This window comes from Phaethon lepturus, unplaced genomic scaffold, assembly GCF_000687285.1.
Source record: "Phaethon lepturus isolate BGI_N335 unplaced genomic scaffold, ASM68728v1 scaffold15278, whole genome shotgun sequence".
Taxonomy (NCBI): Eukaryota; Metazoa; Chordata; class Aves; order Phaethontiformes; family Phaethontidae; genus Phaethon; species Phaethon lepturus.
Window position 1 is genome coordinate 47,174 of NW_010557042.1, and position 24,959 is coordinate 72,132.

At 39.5% G+C, this 24,959-nt stretch overlaps 1 protein-coding gene across 1 annotated transcript in view; it reads right to left on the minus strand.

Annotated features, from left to right (window-relative positions):
- MAP7 (microtubule-associated protein 7) overlaps positions 1 to 23,929 on the minus strand; it is a 35,771-nt gene extending 11,842 nt beyond the window's left edge. Inside the window, exons 1-8 of the mRNA XM_010292661.1 lie at positions 23,684 to 23,929; positions 20,192 to 20,302; positions 14,638 to 14,751; positions 11,136 to 11,260; positions 7,970 to 8,085; positions 7,292 to 7,572; positions 3,495 to 3,678; positions 1,605 to 1,800 (exon numbers count right to left, since the gene is read on the minus strand). Coding sequence (XP_010290963.1) covers positions 1,605 to 1,800; positions 3,495 to 3,678; positions 7,292 to 7,572; positions 7,970 to 8,085; positions 11,136 to 11,260; positions 14,638 to 14,751; positions 20,192 to 20,302; positions 23,684 to 23,855 — 1,299 coding nt within the window. The 5' untranslated portion in view covers positions 23,856 to 23,929. The remainder of the gene's footprint in view (positions 1 to 1,604; positions 1,801 to 3,494; positions 3,679 to 7,291; positions 7,573 to 7,969; positions 8,086 to 11,135; positions 11,261 to 14,637; positions 14,752 to 20,191; positions 20,303 to 23,683) is intronic.
- Positions 23,930 to 24,959: the final 1,030 nt, after the last annotated feature.

The following is a 24,959-nucleotide window of genomic DNA, read 5'->3' on the forward strand; positions in this document are numbered from 1 at the left end:
TCTGCTTAGCTATGCATATCTAACACCCTGAAAAGACACTTTTGATGTTTACAAGTCACCGATAATCTTTTCAGACTGAGTTGCACATTTCTTGATTCATCTCCATGTTTTGCATAACATTAAGAGATACATAACTCAACAACGGGCATCATATTTGGTTCTGTGCCTTGTCTGGGGCATGCGCATGAAAGCACACCAGATGACAAATGAGGAGTACATGTCCTAACCTTCAGCATTTAAACAGCAGCCAGGACAGTATTCAAGACAGTCATGTTTTGAGTGGTGGATATTTTTTTTTGTTTGTTTGTTTTTGTTTTTGTGTTTTTGTTTTTGTTTTTTTTTTTGTTTGTTTGTTTTTGTGTTTTTTTGTGTTTTTTTTTGTTTGTTTGTTTTTGTGTTTTTTTTTTTGTTTTTTTGTTTTTGTTTTTTGTTTTTTGAAGTCAAACAAAAGCAGTAGAATATTTTACTTGGCCAGAGTCGTCACTTAATGAGACCAGGGACAAACAGCCACTGGTACATTTCCACAAGCTTTCCATTCCTGCTTTTTTGATTAAATGTAAAACTTGTCTGGAATACACTTGTAGACAGGCCTTGCTCCCTGACAGTGACACTACTGTGTGATGGAACTACTACAACAGTTCATTTGCTAAGGCTGTAACATCCAAAAAAACTTGGCCATGTGTTATCTCCGAGTGCTAAACTGGGAACATACCTCATTTTAGCATTTCAAAGAAAGCAGCATACGTCTTCTAGAAAAGAAAACTGCAGTTTCTAAGCTGTATTAGCTAACACAATCCCTTAAACATTTATTTTCCAGAAGCACACATGTAATTATATACCAGAAGAAAAAAAATAATGTCTATGAGGCAGACTGAAGTGCTGAATTTTGGGGGTGAGAAAGCACATGCACAAAGTAAGAGCATGTGTGAGAAGAATCCTATCCAAAATGCTTCCCACAGCCTCGCCTGAAGCCAGTAAACCAACATTATGCCCATCAAAAATGAGAACACTTGAAAAAATTGTATTTTGATTTATTTACTCTGATGTCTCTTGAGGAGCTGCTCTGATTTCAGGAAGACTGCATCAGGCAAAGTTTCTCCTTGGCTTGACTAAAGTGATCAAAACCTATCACTTCCCACTAGCCCCACACAAAAGCAATATTGGGCATAGGATTAGAACTCAACAGTGCTATGTCTCCAACACTCTGAATAGTTAGTTATCTTAGCATTTAGACCTTCTATAACTGTGGGGACAAAGTTCTCTGGTATAACACCGTTCATTAAAATCCCCCAATACAGCTCTACTGATTTCTCCATCACTATTTGTCAGGAACAGGAAAGGATTTGTTCTAAATAAACAAACTCTACAGGAGAAAAAAAAACTCAACAAAATGAAACTCAACTCCCTACCATGTTTTTGTCAAGAAGAAATATCTTTACTCTTTGAACCACTGTATGGAATGAACTCTACCACAACCCTATTCACTTTATATATAGCACTTAAATTTTAGATATTCTTCTGATCTAGGTACTGCATAAGAAGTGTTGCTTCATTCACTTTGCTTCCAATCAGACTGGCACAGAAATTCCAGGAGGGGAGCATACTTGTTTCTGAATGCGCTCCATCTCTTCTTTCTCCTTCTGTTCTTTCTCTTCTGCCTGTCGGCGCAGCCGTTCCTCCTTTTCCCGCTCCTCCTCTGCATCCTTTTGTTTTTTTTCCGCTTCCTGCCTGCGAGCTTCTTCCTCTTCTCGGCGAGCTCTTTCTTCAGCTATCCTCTGTGACAGCTCCTCCTTCTTTTGCCTGCAATCATGAAACAAGCATAAGAAAAATCAGTATAAAAAGGAGGGGAAAAAACCCAGACTACCAGATTCCTGACCCAAGACACCAGCACTACAGAACATATGGATAAAGGTTGCACTACTCTCATTCATAAGAGCATCAAAACACCTGAACTAGGTCAAGCCAAGTTGCCCATTCTGTTTCCAGCAGGGGCCAATGGTGAAGCTCTGTGGAACATAAAAATTTTGCAAGGCAGTACCAATACTTCTCCAGCACATGCCTGGCTTCCACTATCTAAGACTCAGGTACTTTCTGAATCAGAAACAGTATCATTGACTTTAATGCATCTTGCAAAACACTTCATTCCATAATTTAATTTTATCATATTTTGAAATGGTACACATTTTCAGCACCCCCCCTTTATCTTGTGCCAATGATTCCTGAATTTAAAAAAAAAAAAAAAGAGTATCTAATTCTGCTGATTTTTGAACGTTACCTCCTAACTTCACTTAATGCCCCCTCACCCTTGTATTATGGAAGTGAATAACTTTTCCCCTTCACCTTTGATGTTACCCAAATTATTTAGGATTTTGTAGCTTACATTCCCCACTCAGAATGAGAGGGAAGATGGTCTTCCCAGCTGAAGAATCCCCACTTGTTCAGTCGATTTTCATACAGGAACTGTTCTATACTTGTGATCTTCCTTGATGTCTGTCTGCACTTATTTTCCTAGTTTTACTGAGTTTACCATCTCAAAAAATATCTCATAAAACTCCTTATTCAAGAAACTGATTCACCTTGGATAGTTCAGAATGACATTTTCATGTTCTCCTTTTCCAGTAACTCACAACAGTTCATTTTGTTGACCATGACTCACCTGATACTTTTGCATATTCAACTCCAAATGAGATCTCTCCATTCAGAAGTAATTAGCCCAGAGACTGTGACTAGCACATAAGTTAGGAATATTTCCTTATATGAATTTCTTTATGCTTAGCAGTAATGCAATTCAGCTTCCATTTTCTATCTCATCAATATAAGATAGGCCTGAAACTCTTCACAACTGCTTTATCTCACTGAAGACCAGCATTCTCTCAGTGGCCACAACTCCTTTTGCTGTGAAAGCTGATTATTCTTTACCTTTTGTTTTTGATCTTTCAGTCTTAGTATTTTTTCACCATATTAACTCTTATGCCACAGCAGCTTATTTGTGAGCCTTTTGCAAAGCCAGGCTATTTTAACTGGCTCTGCCTTGCTCTTATGTTCAGCAATGTTGTTCAAGAACTCTCACAAATTCCAGAGGCATAGCATCCCTCTAAAAAGGCACTCCACTTGTCTTATAGCCACATTCATAAGTATCCAGATGGGCTACTAATTTTCTACTAGTAAATGAGACATAACATCAATTACCCTCCCAAACTGTTGGGGTTCTTGATTTTAAATGAGAAAAAAGAGCTTGCTGGACACCTAAACGCATGGTAGAGAGATTACAATTCAAAGTAAGAGACATTATCCCAAAGTTGCAAACAGCTGTGCAGAGATCCCTAGCTGGAACAAACAAGTATAGCTTTGTTAATCTCTGAGGAAGCAATGAATCACTACAGCAAGGATCTGCTCTCTCCAAATATACACAGGAATAAACACAGAATATACACAGGAAGCTGCTAGGAGGCTGCTGAAAACAGGTCTTCTCCACTACAGAGGTCCAGAGTCACCTTTCAAGCTCTTCTCTCTCCCTCCTTTCTTGCTCCTCCCGTTCCCGCTGCTCACGGGCAAGGCGCCTCTTCTCAGCCAGCAGCCTTGTTGCTTCTTCAGGGTCAGTTGTACCTGCAGAGGTCTTTGTCAGGGCTGGAGGTGGAGAAAGAGCTGGTGGAGCAGAAGGTAGGGATGGGCTGACTGCTGAAACAGATGGGAAGGAAAACTAGTTCATACAGACACAGTAGCCAAGATGACACTCTCTTGAAAGGAGCAGAACATAGTTTCAAATACTCCATAAATATTTTCAAGCTTATGTGGTTTTATAAATGATTCAGAGGAGAAAGAAATTTCTGGATGCTAGGGGTTCATATTCCTTAAGGGAAGCTTGCATTTATAGGATATGCAAAAGCAGCTGCAGCTGAAGGGTTAAGTCAACTTTTCTGTCAGAAGAAAAAATTCTGAGAGGTGGCTCAACAGGAGTTATGCTGACTCAGCAAGTCCCTACCATCACATTGAAGTTTATCCAATTCTATCCAGCAAGCAGAAATGAAACATTGTGATATTCTACTTTCTTCTGTCTGATAGTCTACACCTGAAGAGCAGAGACAGACTTTTTGGTGACAGGCCAGTCACTTTTGGTGACTTAGCGATCTCAAACATCACCTGTCTGAAGTGATCTGCAATAAGGGTAGGACACAAACTACCATCAATTTTGCAGTTACTCCAACCGGAGCCAACTCGTGGGACTGGAACACAGCTTCTTAACAAGCTTTGCCACTATTGGTGAACTATGGCTTGTATTCAAACCTTAATAGTGTCTTCATATAAATTCTTTATCCAGGGCCAGCTTTGGCCACCTAGTAGAGAAGGTGTTACCGGTTTTTCCTCAAGTAAAACACTAGTTCACATTTCCGTAAGTTTGCCTGGCATTCTCTAGCACAGGTACAGAGCACCTCAACTGCACTTTTTTCTCTAGAGGCCAGGGACCATTACCAACACCCAAGCTAACTGAAGGAAGCGTTCCCAGGACAATCACACCTGGCAACACAGACAAGCATGGAGAGGGAAGACTTTGAACTGTCAATGGAATCAGATTCTGATCCTGGGAAGATACATGTAAAACAAGTCATGAGGAACAGCCAGGACATGATTTTAAATCTACATTTCTAACCACCCTTTGGGATGTTACAGCATTTTCCTCACCTCGCTAACAACTTCTAAGAGGAGTTTCCTCCCCAATTCCCCCCTTCTACACCTCATCATGTATACAAACAGAAATTAATCTGCTTTCTCTGTGCTGAATGCTCGTATCTGCTGACCTCTCTGCTCTCTTCTTCTATCAAGCAAAGATTATGCAAGTCTTTCTATAACTGCTGCAGGGCTTTCACCTTGAATTCAAATGACACATGTACACCAGTAATTTAAAGAGTGCCAGGGCCTGTTCTCTAGCCCTGAGGTGAGCTGGCACAGTTTAGCCTCAGCAAGAGCACTACTCTCTCACATTACCAAAACAGGTATTCAGTCCACCCCTAGAGAACAGTCTAGGCCTGGGCTAACCTCCAAGACGTAGCTGTGAACTTAGAAAATTCTAGGATGGTCAAATATAAGGCAGCAAGTAATTTGATCACTCTAAAAATTGGGAGGCCTTTAGAGCTATGCTTTTAGTAGCCTTGGGGACAGAAGGTAAGAAAACGTGGGGCTGCAATTACAACCTGGATCAGAAACATACCAGAGAGCCTGGTTGTAATAGTTAAACAGCATAAATGAGAGAGTTCCTGCACCTCAGCCCTTTTTAATTTACTAACATGGACTGTCAGGGTCCATGGCTGTCCCTCCTAAAGGGAATGCAGCTCTGTGCTGCTTGGGGCTCACTTCTGGCCTCAGGTGCTGAAGCTGGCGGAGTACCAAATAGCCTGTTTAACTCACACCTGCCCTGCTGTCAGAAAAGATGACAGCAGCTTGCACAGGCACACCCAAAATACCTTTAAAACTTCATTGGTATTAGTAGCCATGTGAAATTTGCCTGCAAAAGCTTGAATAGCTCCATCAGCGACCTGCTGACCTCCTGGTTCCTGTGACTACACAGCTAGCAGGTAGCTGAGCCAGGCAGGTTAAAGGCCAGTTCAGTTAATTGGCAGAAATCAGCTACGTTCACCTGCCACACAGACCTAGGAGAATCAGCAACGTCCCTCTAGCTCCTCTCTCGATTCTTGCATTCAACCAGTGGTTAAGTTTTGGGCCTCCATCTGCAGTACAAAGCCTGTCCTCTAACCTCACATGTAAAACACTTCGCCTGAGGTCTCAATCCATCACTTCCTCTAGCTCTGGCAAACGACATTCGAAGTGCTGCTCACCACTTTGACTATAGGGTCCTTCTCCTTTGCCCCTCTTCACTACTTGTTTCTTTGCTGTGAATAAAAACTACTTTACTTTTGAATATTTTTATCACACATAACCTGTTTCCCTACTAAGTGACCTTGTCATGAACTCAATTGCCTGACTCCGCAAAGAAGCTGAGCCTCTCTTCCTCCTGACCTAAACTCCCAGACAAGCATGATGATGTTTCTCTGGTCTGCACCTTGTACTGGGGAACTACAACTTGTAAACATTTGCAATAATCTCAGTGGTATCCCTGAAATGCTTTTAAAAGGAAGCTTTCTTCTTCACCTTTTGCCTGCTTCCTTTTATCAGAAGAGGAGTGAAAACGCATGCTAACATGGCAATTTTATCTTCTTTACAGGCCCACGGCCAACACATGCATCCATTTACTATTGTAAATCTCTAGCTTTTTGTGGGGTTGCACCTTGTGTGGTAGAACCTGTGTATCAGACTGGTACTACAGTAACAGAGCTTATTAGAACAAAAGAAAACAATTCACATCAGGTCTTCTCGCAGAACAAAACCCTCCAACTACACATCTTGCAGTTAAATGCAGGATTATTAATACTTAAAACAGTTTTCTGAAAGACAATCACAGGGGAGTCTATGAGTTTTAAATTCAGAATCCTAAGTAAGCCGTCCTGGGAATCACAGTGATCACAATGACCATTCTATCCCATCTGTGAGACAGTTAGTTTATGCCATGTTTACAATGGACTAAAATGTCTGCTAGAACAAATCTACATTTTTCATTTTCAGATTTACCTTTTGCCCTTCTTACACTTTATGACAATTATTTTATTTTGTGTGTACACCCTTTTCTGCCTTGCTGCTTTTCAGGGTTGGTGTGGGGGTTTTTTGTTTGTTTTTGTTTTGTGGGGTTTTTGTAAATAACTCCTTTTCCCTGAAAAATTCTGCCTGTTGCTCTTTACTCTTCTTGGTTCACCTCTGCATTCCATTTTATCCTGCTAATCTCTCCCACGATGTGGTACTCTTGCAATATTATAGGTCAGCTGGCAGTGTTATCAGCACAACCCTACTGAGTGTCTAGCAGAGCTGGACATTCTCACTGCTCACACTACCTTATTGTGATGGCTTCCTGTACCATTAGTCTTCAGATCATTATTATTCTACTTCAACAGTTTGAACAGAAGCTGTGAGGGACAAAATCCCGGTCCAAAATGGCAAGAGAAGAAGGCTGTGAAGCCACATGGCACGAGGCAGATCTGCATGTTGTTTTGACTGTCACAAGCAGGAGGACTTCAACCAGTTTACACTTTCCTCACAATAAACATACATCTGTAGGAATGTTCTGAAGAACTTAGACTAACATTTGATAGAAAACTACTGCAAGCTACGTTGTTTCAGAGAAAAGAAGGGAAGAACATAAGAGACTCTCAGACATTCCTTAACGTAAAGGAGGATCTCTCCTTACCTTGAGGGACCTCTGTCTGGGCAGCAAGGTCTTCCTGACTTGCAGATTCTCCAGCACCTACTGAAGTTCCTTTACTCTCTTCTGTCCTCTCCTCAGTGGCCTTTTCAACCTCCTTTTCTGGTCTTTTCTTCTCACTCTCTGGTTTGACCTCTTTTTTGACTGGCCGGATGTTGCCAGGAGAAGGAGGACGTGCCTGAGCAGAGGTAACTTTGGAGGAACCAGGTGGGGAAGTTATCTGCTTGGGTGTGCCAGGCAAGAAGGGCAAAGACTTTGACGCATGCCTGTGTAACCAAAGTGACAATTACTATCAGATATGCTCTGCTGGACACCACCTATATCACTTCAACTACAATAGCTAAAAATAAAACAACTTCTCTATTTCTCTGCTATCATGCAGGACTGCTGGAGCACCCAACTAGCTTTCATGCAATATGCTTCCCTGCAGCTCTCCAGATGTGTGAGCACTGAGCCCAGCAAAGAGGGAAGAAACCAGGCATCTTCCTCCTCCATTCCCTTCCTCAAAGCAATAGTAATACTTATCTAAAAGCAGGACTGTCTTTCCTTTGTTGCAGAGAGAAAACATCTACACCACCAAGTAAGTTTGCACTGTTTCACATTTAATTAACAAAACAGAGCTGCCTATAGCTCAACCTCCAGCTAAGCATGTACTTGGCTTACCAAACTGGAGAGGGAGCTGGTGATCTAGCTTTGGGGTTGGAAGAAAAATGACCTCCTTTAAAGCTGGCTGAGAAGCTGGATGACAAGTGGTCTCTCTCCTTTTCTTTTTTGTCAGTCTATAGTTCAGCAAACAAAAAGACAAAGTCAAGCCAGAGTTCACACAGCAAAGCAAAGCAAGAAGCTCGGTTAAAGCGAAGCAAGCTCAGTGAAAAATGAGGGGTCAGGGGGCTGAGAAAACGCAGTGCCGAGTCAGTAGTTTCTACAGCCTGTTTAACAAGTTCATTAATACCGTCCCTGTAACTTGACACCATCTTTGCCAGTAAACATGCATTTGACAACAAGAATCCTTCTTAACCATGTTCTCTACTGCCCTAAGACATAATGGGCTAATTTGCAGAGGTGTATTTTTACACAGGCAAAAAAAAAATTACCTTTTAAGGTTTGATCTTTGCCGATTGCCACAGCATACCTTCCACTACCCCCCATAAATCCAGGATTTCACTTGAAGAAAGAGCAAAACACTCCCCTCTCAGCACTCCCCTCGGCTCCCACTTCGTCACAGTCCCTATATAGCGCAAGCTTTTTGCTTTCATGCTCGTATGTGAACACCACAGAGGCCCTCAATGCCCTCAAATGTGGTGCAACAGTTATTATATTTTTATTTTTCTTGGATGATTCCACAGCACATACATTTTTGCCACTGATTCTTATACATGGTAGTGATTTCCTCTTTTTCCTTCTTTATTCCTCATCTCAGGATTTTACTTTTAAAAAATATTTCTGTAATAGCTCTGGTTTGTATTAATAGAATTATTGGTTTAAAGGAATATCTCACAATTTAGGCATCTATATATTTCCTCCATTTCACTGCAGATGAAAAACTTCAGGTTTTTGGAACAATATGCTCAGGTTCTGTAAGTCTGAAGAATGGGAATACTGGAGAGTACACAGAGCTGCCACTCAGCCAACATGATGCAGAGGAGCTCCTACTCACCACCTTGGCTGGGGCTTAAGCACAACCCCTGCAGCATGTGTACCCTCACTAGCCAAGAGCTCTGCAGTGCTTGTCTCCTGAACTGAAAACCAAGCTAAGAACTAGGGAAGAAAAACTGAAAACAACTTCATGAGCACATAAACCCTTTGTTTATCTTCAAAAATGCAAGTGTTTTTTTGGGGTCATTATGGTTAAAATTAATTATTTTAAATTGCCAAAAACATAACAGTATTAGTGATAGATAGTCTTGGTCCTGATGTCATTACTCAAGAGTAATTAGCCAGCTCTTTAGCAGTATAATTTACCAGATAGCTACTGATTAATATGATGGTAATCACCTGAGTTATCAAAGCATACACAGCCAGAATAAACGCATTACAACAAAGAATAATTTTGGCTCACTAGCAATAACTCTCTATAATTGGAGCCACTTTATCAGTCTCAAAAACAGAGCACCAGAATTTTTTTCTTAATATCAGTAAAGTAAAAAACTGAATTAATGTAAAAGTTTACAGAAGAAAAAAAGATTCTCCACAGCACACAGGCTACTGAAACTCAGTCATTTTGTATTAACATTTTTACATTGTCTCCTCCACCAAAATGTATCAACCTTTTTTCTAATTAAAAAAACAACCAACCCCTCCCTCCTCCCCCCCAGCCTGAAACCAAACCAAAACACAGACTCACAATGAGAAAGACCCAACAGGTGCTAAACTGCTATCGCAGACTCACAGAATGGTAGGGGTTGGAAGGGACCTCTGAAGATCATCTGGTCCAACCCCCCTGCCAAGGCAGGATGACCTAGGGCAGGCTCCACAAGGAATGCATCCAGTCGGGTTTTGAAGGTCTCCATAGAAGGAGACTCCACAACCTCTCTGGGCAGTCTGTTCCAGTGCCCCATCACCCTCACAGTAAAGAAGTTTTTCCTCATGTTGAGGTGGAACTTCCTGTGCTGCAGTTTATGCCCATTGCCCCTCATCCTATCACTGGGCACCACTGAAAAGAGACTGGTTCCATCCTCCTGACAGTCACCCTTCAGGTATTTATAGATATTGATAAGGTCCCCAGTGATAGCTCTGGAGATTGCAATGCACTATGCACATACTATCAGATTCCTCAGATGCATCCAAATGCTGTGCCTTAACTTAAACTTCAGTATACTACTATCTGCCTGAAAGATTAAGTACTAGCTATGATTCACATGACTGTCATTAACACTGATTCCAACAAGGATGGCAATAGCAGCACTGTCTCTTGCTATTTTGTCCATCAGGCCAAATGAAAATGCAAGCACCTCTTAATCATTGCAGAGATGACTTCACTCTTCTCACACTCTAAACAAACCAAGGCTGTAGAGAACAAGGAACAATATAACTGCTTAGGTTCAGCATATATCTGAATTGGAGCTGACTGCATCCCGTTGGCTTGGAGCACAGTCAAGATGAATTCAGTCTGCCTGTATCACACTGGTCTGATTTTCCCTGAAAGCTCAGATCAGTCACAGTAGTACCACCAAATCATTCAGAATGAGCAGGTGATCCATGGGAAGCCTTCCTTACAAACCATGCTCCTATTACAAACCATGTTCCTAAACCAATCTCTTCCTTCTCAACAAGGAAAAGTTTACTAGCTTGGTCTCCTAAGAAAGTAAAGCCAGCGTGACAGTGCTCTGGGGGCTTACATATATAGACACGTGTGAGGGCATGCCTTCCCTGCTCTTTATCCCAGAGGCTCAGATGAATTTGCTAAAGGCCTCAGAAGATATGAAGTTCTACCGGCTTTGTGAAAACAGGCTGCTGGGAAAAACAGATTCCCCAGTGAGGGAAAAGCTGCAACACCAGCTTGGGCCTTAAAAGGCAGCAAAGAATCCACTTGAGAAGAGGGCACACACTCTGACTGCCTCCATGCCTCGTAAGAAACTAAGGCATCCACTCTGCAAACATGGGTGTTTTTCCACATGGATTCTTTGGTGCAGAATCAGGCCACATCAACCACATAATGTAGTGTATTTCAGTTAAAATCCAGCCAAATATGAAACAAATTGGAGGGGGTGGGGACAGCACAGAGGGAAGGATCAGACTCAGTCAAGTATCCTTGCAACTATTCTTGTCCTAACAAGCAATGCAATCAGGTGTCACGGCATGAGACACTACGTACAACTGGCATGCTTACCCCTGCAAGATGTGTTGTTCTCCTACGTCCAACAGCATCAGTAGAGGCATAAAGTTTTGCTCGGTCTCCTGGATTCCTACAGTTCACGGCCTTGTAGGACAGAGGACTGATGGGGCTGCAAGATGCTGAACGGGGACAAACGGGGATAACTACGGTGTTGGTTGGTTTTGTTATTTATTAATTTTAATTATAGAGCATCATTGGAGAATTGACAGAGGAAAGCCAGCAGGAACAGAAACAACCGAGAAAGACAGAAAAGAAAGAAGGTATTAATACATAGAGGAATGACTAATTCTCAAGTCAGAACCATCATTTGATACATTAGCGTGGCCACACATATAGTAATGATACAATTTCAATAGGCACTCATGTACGTTTTCATTTGCAAACAAATGATTTCTTTTACATAAAGAAGCATGCCACATTAAGCGGGTAGTAGAAAGTAACTATGTTTTTCTGTTAGGTTTTTATACAACTGGTGGTTCTGAAAAAGCAATGGACACAATGACTGGTCTGACTGACTAGCTTAGTATATGCACTGGCATGAGTTTCAATTGCATTCAGAGTAGAAAATCTAAAATCAGAATGTGTATTAATTGGTCTTGGAAGTAGAAGAAAATAAAAGGAGATGTACACACAAAGATTAAAACACATTAACAATACAAAACAGTTTCATCCAGGAAATCAATGCAATTGCTGTCCACTATTTTTAGCAAGTGATGTGTTTTTAAAACCCCCTCTTTTAGGAATATTCATTTGAAGCCCATCCATTTAAGAACTCTTAATATTTCTTGATAATGCTAGAATAATAGCTGACTCAAATACATTCTCAACAGCAAACTATTTTAACCATTACAAAAAGCAGGTTAACAACAACAAATCAACTTGGAAATTAATATTTGTATGAGCAACTAGGATGGCAGTTTTCCTTGGTTTACACAAGGACAAAAAACTATTACCAAAATATCTCCTGCTAGTGGCAGGCTATCAGGTATACCAGGTTCAAAGAGAATTGTAACACTTCATATCATGAGGAACTTCTTGCAGCAAAGTATTCTTAAGACTTTCTCTTGATTTAACTGATGGAGAAGATTGGGGGAAAAAAAACAATGTTATTACTGCAGAGGTTTATTTGTTTGCTCCTTTTTGTTCCTCCTGGTCATTTAATATATTCTTAGTGTAATTATTATTCAGCATGTTACTTGAAGGAAAAGTACAGCTTCTATATGGTATCTTCCCTACCTTTTTTTTTTTTTTTTAAGTAAAACTGAATTACATCCTCAGCTTCCTCAGTAAGAAAGCCCAACATTTCTTGCCTGTAGACCTCTGAACACACTTGAAAGAATGCAGTTCCACATACAGTTAATTCTTCCAGTCTTACAACAGTACAGCTGCTGTTACAGGAAGAGCTCATAGACTTAGCACTACTAATGCTGCAAATTCTCCTGCACTGAGAGATTAAAGTTATGAATAAAGAGAGTCTCATGTAAGTGTTACAGCAACGGCACTCATGCTTGCCTTATCACTTATAGGTATTTATGTTTAATGAGGTATTATAAGATGACTGACAAAAAGTAAATAAATAAAAATCAAGAAAACAGGGGTTTTTGTTCATGGTTGATTTTGGTTGAGTGTACCTAAACCAGAGAGGAGGTAGTGGCACAATGTATGTTTTAAGTAGTTTATAATTTATGTGGTTCCCACCCTCTGTGAATCAATTCTCTTGCTGCACACCAATTATCTGAAGTTACCACCAAGGATGACATCATAAGTATTAAAAGACAAGCAGGTCATTTTCATTTGTGATGTTGCCAAACAACACTTTAGGAAGCACTCCCAGTGAATCCTGTGCCAACAGGATTACATCTGTGCAGAGGAGCTTTTGGAGAGTTATTTAGAAAACATTTTGATTTTGGAGGGTTATTTAAAAAAGATTCAGACATACTCTTATACTGGATGTCCCTAATAGCTCACTCAAAATTTTATATGAATCCATATTTAATTTGATTTTGATTTTTTTGCATTGTAATTTATCTTTACAGCGAAAGGGCAGGGTAATTTTCCAGGGAAAAATGACAGGCTGGGATGAGCAGCGTGCTCAGAGAACAGCTGTGAGCTATTACCACCACCTGATCATTAATCTCCAGGAAGTGTCCTGCATGAAGGGGTGCAGTTATTGCTTCCAGAGAATAATCCTGGAAAACAATGAGCAGTTGGATTACTCTTCTGGGTGGTACAGTTCCAGCTAGCACAGGGAAGGCATTTCAGGGCAATTACCTCAGATTGATGACTGACACATCAGTCATTCCTGCTATTTGCAATCTTTCTCAATATTTCACTCAGTTTAGAGCTTATTGCACAGCATTAACAATAGCAGTCAAAAAAATTTTCATGCTTGCTCCAGTAAAGTAACCACTTAGAAAATTAAGTCATTGCTTTTTCAACTATTCCCTAATGAAGAGCTGAATTTCCAACATCCTGCTTGGTAGATGACATTAAGTATTCATTTCACAAGCTCTTGTTTATGAAGAGTTAAAAGGAATTTTGCACTTGTTAATTCCACTGTTTGCAGAATATCATCCACATTTTTGCTCCTACAGCACTATCCTTGTGGAAATGTACTGCAGCCTAATTAGTTATAAGAGTCCTTAAGTGAAAGCTTCTTTAAAAGTAATCTTAGCAGATCTGTATTCCTTCTTACCTTCTACATCCTTTAATTAGAATAAAAATCCTGTCCATATCAGATAGGAAAGACCTGCCTAGACTTAAACATTCCACATGTGCAGCAACATACTGTTGTAATGGTAAAGACCCCAGCACATGATCATAAAACATCCATGATAAAAGAAGAGGCTACTGTCATCTACCTAAAACACAATAAGCAAGTATGGCCTGGTTGTCTTTGGAATACAGTTTTGCCTGGGCTTTAAGTTACCTTTAGCAATATTTTCACATTTCTGCACGTTAATAGTAGTACAGTAGTACATCAGAGAGCTGTCCTGGGGTTGGCAGAGAACTTTGTAATTACCGTAACTTCACTAAACTTTTGCATTTAACTTCACATGTAGTAAACCCACTGGAACCAGGGCCTATCTTTCTGCAAGTCTAACGTGTTCCACATGGCAAGTGCCCTGGGGTACAGAGTGAAACTATTTTTTGCACAAGCAGCTCACAGCCTTAGCACTGCACGTGTTGAATTAGCTCTTTACAGCATTGTGGGCATTTCCTTAAACAGCCAAGGATGGCGTAACATTGTTGCCCTGTGTGTTGTATTCATTGATTGAAGAATTAAGAAAGAGGTGGTGGGAGAGAAAGAAAGGCATAGCAAACAAGCGTACAAACAAGCTTTTGTGCTGTCACGCAACGTAATCATGAACATTCAAAAGCTCATTCTGGGATGCTACAGTACACTCATAATTAGATCAATAACTTTGCAACATCCCACAGGGAATCTGGAAAAATAAGTCACTGAGACATGAAGCCTCTGTTCTTAGAGGTTTACCTGCATCTCCAGACAATGCAGCTGTGCTTTTACTTCGGGCCAGGAACGAGTGAGTGGGCATCAGAAGCCTGCTAACGATGCTGCTCTCCCATGGACTGAGCTGTAGACGGCGAGCTAAACATGCACCGTACAAATAAGACATTAGACCAAACGCTTCACATGTTACAGAAGTATTAGTATTACCTCCTCACTACTACATACCATGAAAATCTTCACTGTCCTTCAGAGATCAAAAGCATACAATCACTCTGTTCTGCATTTTATTCTTACTCCATTATAGTAGAGAAATTCCTATAGGAACATATATATCTGAAAATTTAATTTGTGTTGCTGCCTGTGGCATTATGGCAAATTGTTATCAAATTAATACTGATATTTCGCTCATGTGCCACATTCCCTACTAGGAATGATAGCATAACTTCTGGACTAGGAAAGCAGTTGCCACTCCTACATATAGGCTTTGACAGAGACATTTGTGTTCCAAGCTCTTTCTACACATAAGGTATGTAGTCTTCTAGTTACAAAAAAGACCAATTACTAAAACATATTCCAGAGTCTACCAGCCCAGCTAGAAAAAAAAACCAAAGGCGGCTGCTTACTACTATAGAGAGAATTGTGTCAAAGAAAGGTTCTGTCAAACCATCGCAAAAAATGCGCCTCAACTGCAGATACCAAGCTCAGCAGCTACAGTTGCCTCAATAATACATGAAACCACAAAATACAGTGTAAGTACAGCTGATCATTAATTTTCTGTCCAAAAGTCCATCTAATTATAATTTTCAATTTAGAACAAGAGCCAACTTTTTGCACTATTAGTCTGTTTTGAAAACACACTACACATTGCTCTGGCTGCAGTCACTCCCTTGCCTTGCTTTTCCCAATACTGCCTAATGCAAACTTAGCTTGTCAATATATTTCTTTTGCCTTGTAAAATTTCTTTTTTTAAAAAATGCTATTCAAATATTGATCATGGTGAAGTAGTAACCAAAAGAGCCCTGTATTTTGTGTATTGAACTATTGACACTTTGATGCGACAAATTGTATTATAATGAGCATCACAAAACAAAACATTCAACTAGTTCCCATAGTAGTTTATTATAATAAGCTTAGATCATAGCAGTAATCTTGATGTTCCAAGTGAAATCAGGTCTTCTTACACCTCAGCATTCATTGGCCTTAGTTTGGTATTTATGGCAACAAAATTGTAGCTTGAATTTATGAGGCTCAGTCTCTACAACATTCATTGAAGTGACTGGCTGTAATAAACTTGAGAATAATTTGCATTTTTAAAGGTAGAGATCCATCACTTTTAATAGCCATAAACTCTGAATCCGTCTTTAATCTACTCCATGCTGAGCCCCATGAAAAGAGGGGCCAATCTCATCCTATGAAAATATAATTGCCTAATCCCACCCTCAGTGCTGTTTTTCACTTCTCAAATTGCTCCTCTAAATTCTGCTAACTGAATAAGGGGCATTACTATAGAAATATAGGACTCTCAAACACAGCAGGCTCTCTCAATAAGTATCCATACACAATGTACTACTGCCAGAGCTCTTTGTGATTAATGATTCCATTCTGCATTGGCACAGATTATACAGAGACACAAAACACCCTACAGAGACCTCCATTACAGCACACACATTATCATTAAGCTTGTAATTTAACAATGAAGAAAAAAAAAAATCACAGAGCTACCATTAAACCAGATACAATAATGGTAAGATCTTTGCTTTCTTTCTTCTCTGGGCACCACGCTCAGTACGATCACTGTTTAAAGCTACTGTTGCAAGACAACAGATTCTTTTTTGTGGTCTCAGGCTTTACTAGGTGAGGCTCACAGGCACAAGTATGGCGGAGTCTGGAGAAATTCTTCTACCGTAGTTCAACACAAACATCATACAACTTCTCAGAAGAACAAGAGCGCTGCACAAAAATTGGATCTGCATCTCAGAACGCAACCCCTGAAATTTCAGGCCAATAGATCAGTACTATGTATACTATCAATTTCTTAGAGTTCATCCATACAGCTGTAAACAGCTGATAAGTAAATGTCATAATGTCTGGGCCAGCCACAGACCTTACATGCGAGGCCCCAGAGATGAAGTAGTCTCAAGAGGACACAGCTAAGAGACTGATACTTAAAACACTAAATTGCCATTTCTCACCAATCCCATGTCACTTGCCCTAAAGGTGAGTATGGTTTAATACACTCATCTTTGCCCATAACATAAGGGAGCTTATAACCACATCACCTACTGGAAACAATCGTGTGCCCACAGCATCCAACTAACAGCACTGAGGCAGTATTTGGGAGTGAGCTAGCTGATATGCACCAACAATGAGCTGAGAGATCAACAAAAACCCTCTTCTCCATATAAGCAATGAGCCTGATTCAGAGGTGTCAAAATAGTTTTAGCCAGGAACTCAAAGTGAAGTCTCCCTAAATCTCTAAAATTGGTTGAGATCAGAGTTCACTTAAATACGCCTTGGCTTTGTGGATCAAGGTCATCACATACTGAATTTTCCAAGCTTCAGGGAGCTCAGGTCCCTGAAAGCACCATATTTGACACTTTCAATACACATTCTAAGGGACATTAGCATCACCATTAACCTAGAACAGTCAAGTAAGTTTTTGCCCACCGAGTACAAGAGTATTAACGCCTAAATGCTTTGAACTTAACTTTGGTGTCCAATTCACACTGAAGCAAGTTGAATACAAACCAAAGAGCATCATAAAATAGTAAGATCGACTTTAAAACAATGACTTTTTTTTTAAGTTCTTTTTGTTTTTAATGACTTAGGGTGATGTTTTCAAGATTTAGTCCTTCAAACTATCTGACAGACAAGGGGAAATGCTATTTTTTGTTCTCATACTGCGTTAGGCTATCCCTGTTAGGGCTGCTTGGTCCTTGTTTCCACACAGGAAGCACATTCGTGACAGGGTTGCTGGTGCAAGCACCCCTACCCCCAGATGCAAGCAGGTTAGTTTAAACAGATTAAAGGAGATCTTTATAGCCTAACTTTTAACTGAAAAACAAAGTCCCAGAGAGCTCACAGCAGTGAATTGATTACAAGCATCTGTATTTGTCTTCAGGATATACCAACTGAACACTGGAAAGTTGTCTTTAGCAGCAGCCGAATAAATTGCAAGTAAGCAAACAGCAGCATCTGATTAGTTCTGGGAACAGATGGGAGGCAGGGATTTAACAGGTCTCCTGATGAGCACCACAAAGGAAACTCTCGCTGTGTTTGCTCAGAGCGTGCCACAAACATAGTGAGGACTACCTGGAGAAAAACTACTGTATACTTAGATTCTCTTTCAACAGGAAGCAATACTGGAGACCCTGAATTTCTTCTATAAAGGTGGCAGACAAAGGTGACACAGTGATCAAGACCATCACCTGTCTGAAAGAAAAAGCACTGCAGAGAGAAGGAACACAACTATGGTGCAAGTTTTGCTTTTCAAAACTAAGAAATTGTGTAACTCATACCTCACCTGAAGTATTATCCACTTGCTAAGCCTTCCTTAAAGAGCAGTTACCTAAATTTATTGGTCAACAGCAGCTTTCACCACTTGAATGTGTGTGTTCATGTTTTGTTACAGTTTCAACTACTCAGATCTGTACCACTAACATAAAAGCATAATGAGAAGCCTGCTCTAGCTGCCCGATTGTAAAATTGTGATAAAGAGCTATATAACAATACTGTACTTGAAAAGGAATTAACCAGTCTTTTAGGCTCATACTGAATGAAAACTTCTGTCTTTTGCTGGGCCAAAAAAATTCCTGTCCTTCAAATGGTGAAACGATGCTGCTTAAAAGAAGACATGTTCTTGATGACGGCTATAAACCACTTAGGGTAAGCTTATCATACTCATCTCCAGCTTGCGGTTTTGCAGGTAGGAGTATGCATTACAGACAAAGTGTGATCGGGTGTCCTTTGGAAGGTGAAATGGGGAGCAGACAGTTAGAGCCTTCCTTTGAGCATTTGCCTTGATATGTTGAAGCCACTGGAGAGACGAGTGGCACTTCTCCAGATACATACTCAACTAGATTTAGGTATCTAACTCTACATTGCACAAGAAAGAGGGCATTTATAGCATTTGGATTTGCTTTCTGTCTTGGAGTCTGTGAAAGGCATAAGAGACTTCTGAAGAGTTCCGTGCTGTTTTAATGAAATGCCAAGCAAAGAATGCCTAAACATTTAAAGTTTTTGGCATATGGCCATCGCTTCCATATTCCTTCCCTTTCCCCACCACAAGACTGCTTACTATTCAGTCTAACTTGTCCTAAATCTGATAATTTCTGCCACCCATTTCACACAATGAGTTACAGTCCATAAAATACTATCCCTTGTATATATTAGCTGCTGCTGTTTCCACTCTGCCAGCCCAAGATTGTTCCTCAAAGAAGCAGTCCCTGGCAAAGAACAGCAACCATCAGGAAAAATACATATATGCCTGAAAAGCTAATAAAAATAAAACTGACTAGATTTCAACATTTAAAGCAAAAAATTATTGGAGTTTTGGAATAAACTGTTTCCTAAAATAACGCTGTATTTTTTGCAAGTTACCAGACTCTGCAACAAGGTTAGCCCACTAGTATTAACATGGCTCATCAAATCAACCAGATACACACATACAAGCATGCACATAAAACATGGCGCTTAGTTAAGACACACAAACCAGTTTGGTTATGTTGCAAACAACAAACACAAAGTTCCAAAGTTGTCTTTGAAAACATGCATTTATCTGGATTGAAATGAGACAGAACTTCTCATACTCAGCAGAGGACAAAAAAAATCCCTCCCGAGTACTTTTCTGTAAAGCTCTTTGCACAAGTTATACAAGAGACATTCTTTTATAAAAGTCCTTTAAAGCTCAATGCTTCAATCTCATAAATCCTTAGAACAGAAGCAGTAATTCAGCTACATTAATTTTTGAAAGCTTGGTTGTTTATCATTTGTGCAGAGTTGTAAACATCAAAAAACATACACTGAAATAAAGCGATCTTTGAAAAGTAACTGGACACAAAAGTCAATAAACAGACCATATGAAAAACACACATACCTCTTCAATAAAAATAATCAGAAATGGTAATAAAATAACTTTTTGAAAGCTTCATGCAACATGTTCTTAGATATTTAAGAACCACTAACAAAAGAAGAAAGGAAAACAAAATAATGACAAAATGGCCTAATGCAAATAAAAGGTCACACATGATTGCATGCACTATGGAGCAATGTATCTTTCAATAGTTGTACTTCATTTACTAAAAACCTGACAGAAGCACTGCTTTTATCATTTGCTAAAGTAAAATTATTTAGGCAAGTTCTCTTGTTTTAAAAAACAAGAATTTTATACTTCTTCTCACAGGAAAAAAATGTTCAACCATTTACTTTTCACATTTGAAGTCTTTTCACTCCCACTTAGATGAAGTACAGAAAATGACTTCAGAAGCTTGTTTTATGTGTAAGGTAATACATCAATATAGAACATTCTTTCTTGGTTTGTTTTTTGTTGTTTTTTTTTTTTCTTTCTTTGAAACTGTACCTCTGTCTGGAGAATTTAGTAATGTTGCAGATGAGGAGGAGAGCCGCTTGTTAATGACTGGATCAACATGTTTCGAAAGGTTCATTGTTGAAACAGACCGCCTGTCTGGATCTAAAACAAATGGAAATAACGCTAATTGACAGCTCACATGCAGTAGTGCAAGTTCCTAGCTCACTAGTGGGAGGAGGAAAACATGACTAGGTCACTGCCGCTCTACCACAAGAACTTTCAAAATAGAATGGACTTCTCAGCAGATGTCATACAGGTGACTCAAAGACTGGGCACAAAACCATTTAAGTTTCAAATGTCTAAAATATTCTGTTCATTGGTAATCATTCAAGCAGGTTGCAATCCAAGGACTTCATGGAGGATCTGAAGTGGATGCTAACAGACAAGATGATATTTCCTCATTTCTTTCAATATTCTCAGAAAAACCTTGCTCATGACTTACAATAGAAAGCTTCAGGGAAGGACCAACATGCTTGGAAATTTGAGGTTATTCATAAAAAAACCCTTAGCACCTGAATAAAAGGTGATACTTGACAGGGCACTGTTACTACGCTGAAGGTCAGTATTGTCACAATACAATGTTGAAAGATTCAGGGAAGACTAGTGCACAAGGGAAGCAAGGGCAAGCACAAAAGGCATTACAGGATTTAGTTAAAAATCCCATGGTTATGTATAAGTGCTAAACTTCCTGCCACAGCATCATTTTCTACCTGCTGTGAATAAAGTTATAGTTAATCAATCAAAAACTGTATACAGCCTAGCAGTTAAAGTAAATGAGTCTCTGTGGAAGGCTACAGACTACTTGCAGTGCACATGCTTGGTATATAATACTAAAGGGTTTTATTTTGCTTTTAGGTTCTGTACGTTCTAGAGCAGTATTGCATCATTTGTCTATGCAACTGCTGCAGAGTCAGCATCTGCACCCTACCGAGGGGGTGACAGTTGTTTCAAGAATACAGATTGTGCACTTTGTGTCACATGAAGGTTGCCAGCAATTGCAGAAGAGGAGGAATGAGCTGAACAGGCCAGTTATATGCTTTTTGGTCTCTCAAAAAAGCTACATGCATCAACTACATGTCCTCCATTGCAAATTTCCATGTGGAAATCTGACATTCAGAAGATGCCGGGAGAGTCAGTTCTGCTTTTGCTTACATTTTAGCATGTACTGAACCTCAGCACTACTCAAAGCATTCAACCATGCTGAAATGCAACGAGGCTTAAGCATACACCTAAACGCTCTACTGATTCATATTTTGTGTGTGTGCAAAAATATGTACTGTTTTGTAAGCAGGTACAAACTCAGGACACTGACAACATTAAGGAGGACATTGCTGAAATAGTTTATTTATGACAAGTATATCAACATTGTATTTAGCTGTTCTGACCTAGTGGATTAAAGCATACTCACTGTGTACAAAAAATTTTCATAAGAAATAGTGCATGAAAAATACCTTTACTCTTCCCAGATCTATGAACTGTGTAGGACTCACTATTAACTGGTTGGGGCAAAGAAAGATTCCCCCCTCTCCCATGTGATTATTTGCTCGCTTCGTCTAATGTTAGACTGACTCAGTGAGGGTACAGAACCAGCAAACTGGATACTGGAAGGGGGATAAAACCCAGAAATGGGTTTTAAAAAGGAGAAATCTAAATGTTATAGCTAAGAACAAGACCTCTGTAGGCTCATAAGATTATCCCACATTGATCTATGGGGTATACTGAAGAGTGCTGTGCGAGTCAGTACTGGAGACAGGATACTCAACCTTCATGTGGCACATGTCAGAACAATATTTGTGGGAATGGGGATTTTGATCTCCTATCTAACCTATAGCTGACAAAATGTATAGTATATCAGTACAGCCAAAAAGTTTCTACATTTGGCATATGAGATGTACTGCATAAAACAGCTTTCTGAAGATGACAAATGACAACATGAAAAATCACCTCTTGTATTTGGCATGCCAACATTTCTCTGAACATTGTTTAAATGAAAGAAATTCAGCATGAGGATTTGAGTGCAAGTGTTGGAAATATGAATCCTGTGAATGTAGGACAGGCCAAATACAATCCATTGCCTAGAAAATCACTGGTTTCTTTGTTCGAAAAAAAGAATTAAAATATCCACGAGCAACAAATCAGTCAATGCAGCTGGTTATATGTCTATGTTCATGTGTAAAATAATTGTAAATCCTGTGTATATGCACTATGTCAAAAGGGTTTTAGAAAAGACCAAAATATTCAAATTTGGTCTCCTTGAATTCCAGTAGACAGAATATTACGCCTCATTTCAGCGAATTGTGCCAAATCTTTAGTCAGCCAGTAGTAACTGTCCATAGTAAAAATAAATAATAATGAAAAAATCTGGTACTAATAACAGTTCTAATCTATCAGCATGGTGTTAAGCATGCATTGCAACTACATGAGGGTGGTTTAGTTACTGATGATCTCATTTCCTGAGAACTAGCTATGGGTAAAGGAATCAACAAACCACAGCAATTATGTACCAGGTTTTCTAGCACCACTCAGAGATCTGAAGTGGTGCTCCAGGCCTGCTAAATCGAGAAAGGTGAATGATGATTCAAAAAAATAACCTAGGGACAGAATGCAAGACAATGATTTTTCACAGTAAAGAAAATAAAAATCAAGTAAGTTATACAGAGTTAAGCAAAAAAAGTAATCTTTTATGAAAAAATAACTGTTTATTGAACTTACATATGACAAAGATTTCAGAATACTCTTATCAACTTTTTCCCCCCCTGCTTGATGAAAGGCTGGACACATTGAAATGTATATATTAGTGTAGGAATGGAAGAATTCTAAATATCTCTTTCTAGTGAAAGAAATAAAGGACAAGTTCTCTTTTTTGGGTTCAAGTCATATTTAACAGGGCATGTATACATTAATGATTGGCAGATTAAGTTAGAGAAGATAACTGGGGAAAAAAACATATATCTAAAAATCACTTAATTTGCCCATCTTTAAGTTTTTCTAGGGGAAAAAAGGGACTTCTTTCTCCTAATGTAGCTGTACAAGGTACAGATGGCTTATTACAAAGAACAATTCTTCTTCCTTGTGTCTGTTTTAACCTTGGTATTTGGTCATTTCCACCAGACCTGTTTTTTGAGCCATGATATTTAGCATTTGCGCACAGTAGCTCATATCACAAGATTGACACAGCACAAGCAAACCCACACATACACACAAACAACATCAAAGCAGCAGAAGCGAGAAGCTGTAGCAAGATAGAGTTACAGAATTAGTCAACTCCTGACAAGTTTTAACTTTTGTTCAGATTTCTCCTTGTTATCTCTTTGCTAACACAAGAATGTCGGAAACATGCCATTGCTAGCAATAAGAAGATCAAGAGCAAAGAATTTAAACCAGCATACACTGAATCATCCTTCCTTTTAACAGAAGCGAAATAAATTCCAGTTAACTGGCAGGGCAGGGAAACTGGCTAGCAAACCAAGCCTCCCTCTTTACCTGTGTTATTAATGCGGTTATGTAGTGCTCCTCCCCAGGACCACCTGTTTTGCTTTTGTTTTGGCTTCTGGCTTCTTTCAATTGTGCGACGTACAACAGCTTCATGACGTTCCTTAAGTACAACAGGATAATACATTTGGATACTATTGGGCTTTAAATTTAATCTTCTCATCAAACCCTGCTACCCTCCACGTGGACAAAACCTAGCAGACATCTTGGAGTTGTGTTCAAGCTTATGTGCTGCCTGCTAAGACACACTAGAACAGGATTAAACAGCAATTAAGCCATAAACAAGTTAATCTATTAACTATAATTTTGAAAAGGTAAGATCTGTTTGAGACCTGAAGAACTGCAGAGACAAAACAGTGGCCCTGTTACGGTAGCCACTACACAAACCACCCTAGGGCTACTTCCCACCTTGTATCTCCCACCTACTAAATACTAGAGCAGTGGGAAAGATAGGAAACAAAAAACCCACAAGGATGAGCTGACTTACATAGGATCCTACTGCACATAATTCCCAGCTTAACTGGGACAAGTCAGCCAGGAGCATATTTCATTACACACTCCCTTCCTTAAAGGTTTTGTTAGGGCAACTAATATTTAGCTACCCTTATACTGAATAGCTAAGAATGAACAGATAACCATAAAAAACTGACACAATTTGTACTTTTCTGCATGAGTTTGTGTGGTGCCATACACTGTAACCCAGACATGCTCAACTTAGCTGCATTTGATTCACAAAGAGCACTTTAAGAAGCAGTATCTGTACAAGTAAGGCTTAAAACACTCTTTTGTATGCTTTCATACTGACCATGGCTTATGTTGCATTCTTTCCATAACCCAAAGAAAAAGGTTGATAGTATCATGTCTTATGGTAAAAGCAAGCCAAAGTGTTTTCATGACATTTATCACCTTATCTTCTTCTATTCTCTGCCTTCGTTTTTCCTCTACAGCAGCTCGCCTTCTCTCTTCCTTTAATCTCTGCTCTTCTAGCTTCTTTCTGCGTTCCTCTAGGTGTTTTTCATAATGTTGCCGGGCTCTCTCTTCTCTTTCTAACCAGATGGATTCTCTTGCAGCTGTGAGGAAAAATCAGAAATAGAAGTATTAACATGCTACATGTGGTGAACTTTTTAATACAATTTGAATAACCAAGATAAATGGAAAAAACTTTAATGCATTTTTTTAAAAAGACACACATGATATTCTAATCTCTCCTCATATATTAAAACCCTGGTCACATTCATCTCATTTAATCTCAATTTACTTGCTATGA